Genomic DNA, 12244 nt, shown 5'->3' on the forward strand with positions numbered 1-12244 from the left:
CTTGAAATCGCATCATATGACCCCTTTAATGTATTAGCCTTTATATATATATTTCCCCCTCAATCTACAGTATTTCATTAGGAATATTTGTTGAAATTAGGGTAGAATTATGAGCAGAAAATGACCCTAAAAAGAAACAGAATAACAGAATATCTAAATTGACGTGAAAATAGCATTGAAAGTAAATTCCTACAATGGCAAATTGTTTTCGCCATATTTGCAAAATAAATAAATAAATCCATCGTACACGATATACCCTCCTCCTACCCATTCTAAAGTGTCTCAGACTATGCGCCGAGATTACGGGCGGGAACGGATCATAAAAGAAAGAGTGAAAAGACCACCAGCTCCTCAGCATCGCATTAAAGCTCATTTTGATAACACACCCGGTTACAGGCGGACATCCGATTGGTTTTCTTCACACTGAAGTCGGAGCGCATCCGGATTGGCTGGAGCCCCGGCGGCTCGCGCGGGGTTCGCGCGCCTCTCCAACTCTCCTCAGAAGGCGGGGAGCTCGCGCGGGAGCAATTTCACTGACAGACGCCGAACATGAACTCACCTCAGGAGCGCTGATTTACCTGCTTACACCTGAACCACGGCGTTTCGCGAAGCCTTGAGAGAAAAACCTCTCCGAAGAGGATATTTAATCCTAAACATTTGCGTTTGACGCGCGCTGTCAGTCAGAAGAGCGCACTGAGGTAACGTAAAAACCAACGGATTTCATTCCGCGAATGCTAATCTCTCCGCCACGGGCTTTATTATAAACAAACATCTCCAGAGGTTCCTCTGATTGTTATTTCACCTGATTGGCGGATTTCTGCCTGGTTTCGGCTGTTTGTATGATGGGAAGAAGTAAAAAGACTGCGAGAAGAGAACGAGGCGGATCGGGATACTTAGCGCAGATGATAACTGTGCTAGTTTGTACTATTTTATCGCTCGTCAACACCGGTTCGGCTCAAGGTAAGAAAACCTTTTAATATACAATAAAGTACGGCAGGTGAAGCTCCATCGGTTTTGCTGAATGAGCGAAATAAAGTTTCGTTAAATTAGGAAAAGTTGTCAAGCCGATCCAGCTTTATGCAGATATCTATACGGCGTACTTCAGTAAATATTGCTAATAAGTCTAAATGGGAATTGATTAAACTCTATATTTGCTTGGATTACTAGTCAAATTTGATGGGTTTAAAATTAAGTTTGTGGTTTTTGTTTCTTATGTTTGTAAATTCTGTGTTTTTTGTGTGGTCGAATTCGGATCGGATTTGTTTATATATTTAACTAGCCTACCAATGGCTGTTATTGTTATTTTTGTTGCAGTGTTGTTGTTTGTCGTTGAGAATAAGAACGTGTTTGTTACATTTGAGCCAGTGTTGTTGTACAGTACAGTTGATTAAATCACTTTGCATTGTTTATCGCATATGTGAATTATTGTCATTTGGCCTTAGTTTTAGGCATGAGGTCATTACTTGAGAAAACTTTGTTTTGTGCTGCTGTGTTTCTGGACGCTAGAAATGAGCTTTAGAAACGTGCTTGTTTGTTCCAGACGGATCTGTTCCCTTTCTGAAGTCTCATCGCGCTTCTTAATATCTCTAGTCTTGTTATGAATGCTGAAATCTTGTTACAGGACAGTTTTCTGGCTTTATTGGATAAGAGTATTTGATCGGAGTTGTTTTTCAAACCCTTTTCTTTTGCTGTAAATCTTAGCTTTTTATTGTTAGCTTTTTATTAGCTTTTTTTATTTTATTTATTATCTTAGCTTTTTATTGTTTATGTTGTTATTATATATATATATATATATACAGAAAATAATGCATGCTTAAACCATCAACTTATATAAATTATAGATCATTTTATTATCCTAATTACAAAGTGCCAACATTCCTTTGTGAATATTTTGAGAAACAGGACCAAATGTGTTACTTGAAACCATAAAATATCACTCATGGCCTCATTCTGTGAGAAGTGGATGTGCTGCTGGCATTTTACATTTATTAAAAGTCTGATAATTTACCCAAATTCCCAGTTTCTATTTGTATCAATTATGAATAGCAAAGTAAATATTTAGATTATTTTGTTATTGAGTACTTCTGCTGCGTGCTTTGATTGCGTTATAATGAACTAATTAAATGAGTTTTCCTCTGGGCACAACATTGTGAGTTAAAAGTGCTTTCTCTACGCTGAAGATGCTTTCAGGTTTGTGTTTGTGGCATATCTCAGATACTCCAGAGCTGATGCCGTTTGCTTTCTTGAACGTGTCCGTTCTGTGAAGTGAGTGTGGGACTCCATTAAAAGGATTTAGCTGAATAATTGTTGTGTAAGTAAACCGGCAGCCATGTTCTTGACACAGAGAGATGACACAAAGACCTCCTCCCTATCACAAGGTTTGTGAAGCTCCTCTGAGCCACGTTTGACATTGACTTCAACCCTCCCTCAGTGGTTTACATGCAGCTGTAGTGTACTGGATTCTGCTGATCTCGTATTTTGTGGAGATCACTGGCAAAAGGTGTGGAACTTGTTACAATACTATTCTAGATTATGTACTATATTACTGTATTATTTAAAAGCTACTTTAAAAAAAAGATTCTTGCGGCTTAAACAGTAGAGCAACGGCAAGGGCATAGGTTTGATTCCCAGGGAATACGTGTGCATTGAAGAAAAAGCAAAGCTTGAATGCAATGTATAAGATGCATCGATAAAAACATGTGCCAAGTCATGTTTGTACCATTCTAGATTACATACTATATTACTTTATTATTTAAAAATACTCTTTAATGATTCATGTAGCTCAAACAGAAGAGCAATGATAAGGTCATGGGTTCGATTCCCAGGGAATGCTTGCACTGAAAAAAAAAGTATGCAATGTGAGTTGCTTTTGCCAAATGTTAAATATAAAGTGATGTTTGTACTATTCTAGATTATATGCTATGTTACTTTATTTAAAAGCTACTTTTAAGTGATGTTTGTAGGTGTTGTGTGCTTCAGGCTCCAAAATTGCCAGGAATCGGATTTTTAGAAACCCAATCCAGTCTAGCAAAACCTCCCTCGACAATTGTGCATAGTTAATGAGAAACAAGGAAAGGTTGAGGAAAAACTATCCCGCTCCAGTGTCTGAAGGGCATCGCAGGATGACATAAAGCTGATTCCTAAAGCCCTCAGAGGCCAATGCCATTGACTGTAATGGAGCCAAGTCTCTTTGTGTCCATTAAGAAGTCGATATTTAGGGAGAACATTGTTTGCGACTAATTAATGGCCGGTAGGTTTTTGGATACTAATGAGCTACATGTTTCCGGTTCACATGGGGATCTTTTTGAGCTTGAAGAACTGCCTGGTTATTTAAGCAGTTACGGCTATTCTGCATGGAAAAAATTCCCTCACACTCCATTCTTCTCCTGATCCCCCTATTTTTCACTGTCGATACACTTGTTTTAATTAAGTGTGTGAATTCCCATTCGTCCCAGTGTTCTCTTGGCCCTGGAAATGGAGGAGAGAGCAATAGAGAGAAAAGGAGTGCCTGTATCAAGTACAGTATAATCACTGACATCTCCACCACAAGTGTCTCCCGTCTCCTGAATATGAATAAGAGGCGACCGGGAAAGTCAAGAGAGAGTGAGGGGGATAAAAAACAGCACTGTGCGACCCTTGACAATGCTTCGACAGGAGACGATCTTGTCATCCGCTTTAACGGCAGAGGGCCGTGTGGGTTTGGAGGCTGAAGTAGACCGGCTGTCTGTTTGAATATGCAGATCCTTTGCTGATGAAAGGTGAAGATCCCAAATGTGCATAATCCATTCTTGTAAGCATTTGCTTTAATGTAGGTTGCACGCTTTTTCTGCTTTTTGTATGCCGTCGGTTCCATATGCAGTGCTCTTTTTTTTGTTTGTTTGTTTGTTTTTTTTTGTGAAACAAAGGTGCCTTGTTTGCTGTCTTATATGTGTAATTACCGTTTTAAAAAACGAAGCAAACCCGCTGAGTGCGTCAAAGCCCGAGTTCACTTTTTCCACATCTGTCCTCTCACTCTGCATGTTATGCATCCTCTGAGCTTTGTTTATGGACGGGGGTGCTTTTATTTTAAGAAAATATTTTGCAACCTCAAAAAGACACACACGTGCAGCTCTGGTAGGTGTAAAAATGAGAATGTTATTGCGATCATCATTACTCTAACCGCTCCCCTCATTGCCTAACGGTCGGGTCTCAAGGGCTCTACTAAGGTTACAGCCATCATGGTCGTTCTCCAAGTATGTTTGGAAACACAAAGGCTTTATTGTGCACCGAACGGCTACTATACTATGACCTAGCACCACAGTGTATCATAATTCCCTCATGATTAACCCGTTTTTTAAGTTTGAAAGAGAAAATGAGACTTAATGCGGTCACATGCTGGTGAAGATAAAGGTCGAGTCAAACGGTGTCATCAGAAACTCCTTCTTGGTCGCCTTGTGGGCGTCAGCACTACATGCTGTTTGTTGGCCTTCCCCCGTGCTGAGGATATTTTTTCGTGATAATTGCTGTGAAAGGCGTGCTGAGGTTGCAACTCTTTTCTCCTGATGTCATGTAGCATGCCGGTTGTGGAAAAGATGTATTACAGTATGCGCTCGGCATTGTCTATGGCGAATCGCGCCGTATCCAGCTGCGCAGGTAGGTGAGTGAGCAAAGTCACGGCAATGACAGCCTCTATTCGTTGCAAAAAAGAGAAAAAGTGGCCGGGGAGTGGAGTGAGTGCAATTAATCACACAGCTGTCACCCTGTAAACTACAGGGGAAGCATCAAAGTGCAGCTTTGGGTTCTATTAGCAGTCCATTAGTGAAGCCCGGCACAAGTGCGGCTACTTCACAAGCATGCCGCTGCTGAAGTGACCGACCTGTCTGTCAACAGATCTCCTTTTCCATCATGACTCGACCACTTCACACAGAAGGAGCTGGATGCAAAATTTGAACTGTGCAGCCTGAAGTGCGTTTTGTTCATTTAGGCCAGTTTTTGTCACCTGATGGATTTTGGGTTCTTTGCCACTGTCACCTTTGGCTTGCTTAGCTGGAGACACTTAATATTCAGCAATATTATCAATTTGACTGCACTGATGAGAACAAAACTGAATTGAGCTAAATAATGACATCATTGTCTTCTATAGAGCTGCTTTAAAGCAGAATCGAATTCATTTCGTAATTGTTGAATTTTGCAACATTTATTTGAGCTGGATTGAATCAACTTTGAACTGAATTGAGTTGAATAATGACTGAATCGAATTCATGTCATAATTGATAAACTTTGCAACATCAACACTGTTATTGAACTTAATTGAATAAACAGTGAACCGAATTGAGCTGAATAATGATAATTTTGTCTTCTGTAGAGCAAATTTGTTTCATAATTGATACATTTTTTAACATTGACACGGTTATTAAACTGAATTGAGTTGAATAATGACTGAATCAAAATAATTTTATAATTGTTGAATTTTGCAACATTTAACAGTTATTCAGCTGGAGGATTGAATCAACTTAGAACAGAACTGAGTTGAATAATGACTGAATCGAATTCATTTCTTAATTGATAATATGCAGCATCGACACTTATTGAACTGGATTGAATCAACATTGAACTGAATTGAGCTGAAAATAATACTGTTGTCTTTTGTAGAGATACTTTAATGCTGAATCGAATTCATTGCATAATTGTTGAATTTTGCAACATTGACACAGTTTTTGAACTGATTTGAATGAACTTTGAACTGAATTGATCTGAATAATGACACTGTTGCCTCCTGTAGAGCAAATTCATTTCATAAATGAATTTTGCTAAATTGACACTGCTATTAAACTGGATTAAATCAACATTAATCTGACTTGAGCTGAGTATTGACACTGTTGTCTGCTGTAGAGCTACTTGTAGCTGAAATGAATTAATTTCATAATTTACACAGTTGAACTTTAATTGAGCTGAATAATGCCACTATTGTCACTATTGCATCATTTGCATAATTGATTCTGTTATTTTCCTGTTTATTTCTGTGAAGCTGCTCTGTATTCTATAAAGTGCTATAGAAATAACGGTGAATTCATACCATGCACTCGTTCGGTGACGTGGTCATGTGTGCTGTTGAGTATGGAGTGATGTTACGCTTCTCCTTTAATGTAATGAGTTGCGTTGTGAAATCCAAACCCAAACGCTCAAAGGCTCTTTGTTTTCCACTTACAGAAAGGCTGCTGCTCGGAGAATCCTCAGTGTCCAATTATAGCTGAGGATCAGAGAAATGTAATTTACAGCCCCTGCTCCTCATGGAGAGGGTAATTGTGATCAGGAAATGGAGAGAGAGACGAGAGTTATTACCAGTCAAGGGGCTTCCACTCTGGGCAGTTATGGAGAGGAGAGTGACGCCCGTTTTTACAGTTTGAAGGATAGAGTTCGGTTTTTGGGACCGGACGACGCCCGCCCGTAAATGTGCATAACCGCATACTGGCCCTGCTGGTGAACAGCGCCAGTCGACGGCCATGTAAAGCGCTCAGACGTAACATTTTGGTTCATTTAAGAAGGTTAGAGGTGAAGAGTGTCATTTTTCTGCAGCACCAAACTGAACTGTACACTGAGGGAAAAAAAGCTAGTAAAATTTCTTTAAAAATTGCTAGTAAAATTCACAAATAATTACGTCACACAAGTAAAACTTTTTTTTTAATCGGAAAAATTAAATAGTACTTTCTTATAAATAGGGCTGGACGATATGGCCAAAATTTATATCACGATATATTTCTTAATTTCGGTCGATAAGATATAATTCCGATATCGATATGAACACTATTAAAAAAGCCTCATAAAAACGGCCAAGAACAGCCACAACAGATGTCTGTACCTACAAACTATTTTAGTTTAAAAAAAATTTTAGGAAAAAAATGTCGCAAATAAATAAATGTTCACCTTTTATTGGTATTTAGCCTTCATATTGATATTGAATTATTGTCCAGACCTACTTATAAAGCATAGTCCAATAATCTGTTTTATTTACAACTTCAAAAAAATGATATTTTTTATAGTTTAGTTGCACACTGAAGTTTATGGAAGCTTATTGTTTATGGAATAAAATAATAAAAATGGTAATTGTGACTTTTTGTCTCACAATTAGATTTTTCTTGCGATTTTTTTTTTTTCTTGGAATTCTGATTTTACACCAGGTTTAAACTCATAAATAAGTCAAATAATTTGAATGCATGTTCTTCGTGGACTTCAGTATGTTTGAAAAGTAATTATTTTGTTTTACTGCATCTAGTGGTGCTGAAAATGCGCTCTTCACCTCTGACCTTCTTAAAGGGGTCATGAATTGAGAAATCAACTTTTACTTGAGCTTTGGATATATAAGAGGTCATCGTACTAAAAGAATATCCTGTAAGTTTCAGAACTGAAAACGTCCTTGTTACTGAAATAAAAGCTTTTGTTGACACCAGGCCCAGCGAACGCCAGATCCTGGAATGTGCCTACCTATGACATAATAGATAGGTTAAACTCCGCCTCTGCAGAAGAATATCAATGCCTAATTCTGTAGCCCCGCCCACTGATTCGCGCATGGCATAGTAGGGAAATAACATTAGTGGCGCTAAACCGAATCGAGCAACCAAGCAATAAACATGGCGTTGAAGATCGCAAAATATTGTGCAGTGCCTGGTTGTGGAAGAACACAGTCACTGCATAACCTTACTTCAGATTCAAATATTAGAAATGCTTGGTTGAACTTTATTTTTAATGATGTTTCAGCTCACGTGAGTAAAACATTGAGCGTTTGTTCGCTTCATTTCACCACGGATTCCTTTGTAAACAAGACACAGATCGACGCTGGATTTGCAGAGAGACTGAGATTAAAAAGCAATGCTGTGCGTCTATGTTGGATCTGACGGAAATGGCGCAGAACACTAATGTGAGTAAAAAATATTTGTACTATTTGTCACTATTGCTTTGTTAGAGATCACTTGATATGTCCTGATTATGTGTACGTGTCTAACCAAAGTCACAGAAGGCTCCAACTATGAAGGATGCAGCTTGTCAAACAGACACACAGAAAGTTGGTTTACTATGCAAAACTGTTATCCAATCATAGCAGTGGGCGTTTTCTTCCAAGTCTTCAATGCGGCACGCCAATAAAAATCAGCGTTTCTCGATCCGGCCTCAAAACCAGGGTAGAAAATAGCCTATTACTCATTGATTTTGATGTTTTTAAATGTAAAAACTACGCAAATGTCATAAGTGGACCTCAGACAACAGTATACTAAAATGATAAAAAAGCCAGTTCATGACCCCTTTAAATGAAGCACTTGCATCGTTTGTCTTGTAACAACAGTCCTGCAGTAAAAGCATTTCATCTTGGACGGTTGTTCTTGCATGTTTTTCTTGTCATTGTGGCTTAATAGCATAACACAGTTTTTCGCTTATTGCATGCATGGCTATAAAAAAAGCACTCGGTCCCACCAGAAACACTGTCAGTAGCTTTGCTTTTAGCTCTGCTGTCGTGTGATGGCTCTCCCTGTAAGCCTGCTGGGATACTGTCACAGCGTGCACGAGTGAGTTTACCAGCAAGCACTCTTATCGTCACTTAGTGCAGCAGAAAGATCATATTACTAACCCTTAAATGCTCAGCCATATGCTTCTTGACTATAGAGCCGACAGCGTGTTGTACTGTGTGAATCCGCATGTCAATCAAAGACTGAAAAATGCATGCCATCCAAGTTCTGCAAATAGCCACAAAGCCACTAAAACCGCATTTGCCAAATTATTAGTATTCTTAGCTAATGCATAATGCTTGACCGCCGGCCAAATTGAGCATCACGGGATGGGTTTTTGTTGTGCATACTGATGCATGCGTCTGGTGTAATGAAAGGGTCGTTCACCGCTGTTCACCGTAGAGGGAGGCCGGGACAAGCAATCACCCCCCTGCTGGAATCATGGGAACATGAGACCCACGCGTTTCCATTTCCTATCTTCACTTTATCAGCCTCCTGGCTCTGTTATTCTTTAGCTCGGCAGACAGCAGATGAAAGCATAGCACAGATAAACGTTTGCGCTTTCTTGTTTTTATTGGGCTTAAATAAGAACATACATTTACTTGGTACTTTGAGGTTTTCACCGCATTCTGCTTTCCATTAAAGGCCCCATGCAGCCAGAGAGATGATAAGAGGTCAATGTAAGTCCTACTGTTGACTTGACTATAAAGTCGGAGCTCAAAAGGGGAATGAAGGGTCTGGTCTGTGATGGGTCATTAGAGAAACGCCGCCTCAGGCCAGGCTCCCCATTTAAGCTCGATGTTACTTGAAGTTTAATGCACAGACCTGCAGTTGCTTTTTATGATCATGGACAGGTGCTTTGTGGGCTGTAGAGAAGCTCTTAGTTAAAGTCAACATGAAATCTCATTCAAAACTGTTTATTTCTGCACTGTAAAAACAAGTTGACCTAACTTAAAAAATAACAGTCAGTTTATTAAGATTTTGATTTTCAAAGCCTACTACACTTTAAAATGTATTTATTTATTTTTTTTTCAAAAGTGGTAAATAAAATTTGTACAAAAAAAAAAAAAATTACAAAAAAAAAGACGTGTTTCTTGCCATTTCTTTGTAATTGTTTTTTTTTGTGAAGACCTATCCTTTTTGCCGTTATTTGTGTAGTTTTCAGATGCAATGCATGCTGAGAACTCGCAAAACATTGTTAAATGTAAAATTGTTTGTTCCGATGACTCAGTTTATAAAGTTGATAATATTTGGACAGGTTTCGAACAAATACTAAGTAAGGTCAATAAAACAGGTTTTGTTAGCAACATGTTTTGAGTATTATTATTATTATTATTATTATTATTTTTAGTTCACAAAATATTAAACCATAATGAATATTTTTTTCAAGCTACTTATTTTTATTTTATGTATTTTTTAAGAGGAACTTTCTGAAACATGTAAAACGGACTTGATTTTATCCATTGCAAACTAAATTTACTTTTTTCTTTGGAATAATATACACAGATTGTGCACAGTAAGACCAGTGTTACTTTATTATTATTATTATTATTATTATTATTATTATTACAATTTAAATATTGTATCTCTTATTAATATTTTGGAATTGCTATTATTTTTATATTTTCAGTTTTCTTTTTCTTGTATTTGTTTTTATTTTTTTAGTAATTTTGCAATGTGCTTTTCATATTTATTTTTTTATATATACATTTTTTTTATTTCAGTTTTATTTTTATTTTAGTTCTTCAACTTCTTTCAGCCAGTTGCCAAGGCAACACTTCTAGTTTTCTATTTTTTATCTATTTTTTATATTGTTTGATTTCAGCTTTATTTCGATTAACAAAAATGTTTTAGTTAACAATAGGAACGTATGTTAAGAAAGTAAATGTTCATGAATGAGTAGAGGAGCCTGGCGTCAGACGAACCCCATACAGGAGGAATTCAGCAGGTTATCATTCTCCATTTGAGGCTTTTAGACTGATCCTCGCAGCCTATCAGTTCTCCTTCAGACAGTGATGAAGCGCTCACCTCCTGACACATCCTCAACCCGGCCCAAACATGTTTTGTTAGAGAATAACTAAACCCAAGGCCCGGCGAGCACAAGCCCTGTCAGATAAAGATGCATGAATAGAAAGCATTCATCTCTCCAGAATCAATCTTCTGAATAATTCCCCCCATATTTCTTCTTTTTAGTTATCTACAAAACTGCCAAGCAGAGTTTTAAACTGTGGGGGCCATTACGGGAAAGCAGTGAGTGCGTGTCACAACGTCAATGTTTAATGTTGTTTTTTCGGTCGGTTAAATGAGGTGCTAAATTAGAAGCACATATTGTGTGATCCGTTCGGAAGTGTCTAGAATATGTGGTGCAGAACAAAGTAATGGGAGTGTATCTGCGTTGTACTACTTTTAGCCTTGATGCATGTTCTCACATGTTCTGTTTTCTCAGATGCAAAAACCGGCCTCGTGCTTCTCTTAATCTTGCTGTGCGTTTGTCTCTGTTTTCCATGTCTAAGCAGTTGCTCTGTGGTCGGACCATTAGTTTATCTGCGTGTGATATCGCACTCCGTAAACCCAAACTCAGCACTTTCATGTTCAGTCACATCTCCAGGCCCGTTTCCCCAGGGTCCCGCGAGCCACGAGTGCTTAACTGGGCCATCCTCTCTGGGGCTAATTTTGCGGGAGCCCGATTGAGAATCGTACAGTAGTAAGTCTCCTTAATGAAGACTTTCTGCATGACCTGACGTCGTCGAACCCGCGGGGACAAGCTTACCACAACAATACCACGACCGTGCAAGAATGGAGGGCGTTGAGATGAAGTGCCAAAGACAAGAAGTGGAGCACAAGGTGTCCATTGAGAGCGTTAAACATCTTTAATCACAGGGCCCTCGATGAGGAGCGGGTGGGCCGAACGACAAGCCCTAAATCTGCATTTAATTGTGTCCTTCGCTGCTGCATCGTAAAAAATGCCCGGGATGCAAAAGCAGCGGAAAAACGTCAGCTCTGAATCCTCTGATTAAATCAGGGCATTTAAAAAGCCCATTAAAATAAAACTACTGGAATCAGGGCGAAATGGAAATCCATTTACGTATGATGTGAAAGTTCCTAAACAACAACAAGTTTACCGGTCCAAATGAGGCCCTCCAAACATAGACAGGGAAGTAGATAAATAATATATCCTCTTTTAAAGTGATAGGAAGCGTAATGGAAGTGGCGAACGGCTGGATAAAGTGGAGAGTCAGCATTAGGAAGCGACTGCACAGGGACCAGAAAAGTGACTTCGTGTTATTGACAACAGACCGTCTGAAAGCAGCCATTTCTGACTTCTTGCACAAAAGCTTCCTTCCGATATAGTGCTAGAGCTGTTAGTTAGGGATACGGTGTGTTTACTGTGTGACACAGACTCGACAGAGACTCGTATCCACAGCTCCACAACTGGTGCATTAATATAGATTTAAATTGAGATGCGGTCAGATTTTCTCTCTTTTTTCGTTTGCTGGTTTGAATATTTAAATTTTTTTTAACTGAAGTGATATATAATGTCTTATTAAATTATATATATATATATATTTCCATTTAGTATTTTATGTATTTTTTGTTGTTCTCTTTTATTTTTATTTTCATTTCTTGTCACATTTTCTTTTTTCTTTTACATTATTTTACATTTTCTTTTATTTTAAAATTTGTTTTCTTTTATTTTGGATTAGTTTTTTTTGTGTTATATTTACGTTTATTTTTATATATATATATATATATATATATATATATTATTT

General features: G+C 38.2%; 1 protein-coding gene across 1 annotated transcript in view; it reads left to right on the forward strand.

Annotated features, from left to right (window-relative positions):
• Window positions 1–502: 502 nt before the first annotated feature.
• Window positions 503–12244, forward strand: part of LOC107668633 (netrin receptor UNC5C-like) — a 98596-nt gene continuing 86854 nt past the window's right edge. The window contains exon 1 of the mRNA XM_016460580.1: window positions 503–960. Coding sequence (XP_016316066.1) covers window positions 840–960 — 121 coding nt within the window. The 5' untranslated portion in view covers window positions 503–839. The remainder of the gene's footprint in view (window positions 961–12244) is intronic.

Source organism: Sinocyclocheilus anshuiensis, unplaced genomic scaffold, assembly GCF_001515605.1.
Source record: "Sinocyclocheilus anshuiensis isolate Anshui unplaced genomic scaffold, SAMN03320099.WGS_v1.1 scaffold116, whole genome shotgun sequence".
NCBI lineage: Eukaryota > Metazoa > Chordata > Actinopteri > Cypriniformes > Cyprinidae > Sinocyclocheilus > Sinocyclocheilus anshuiensis.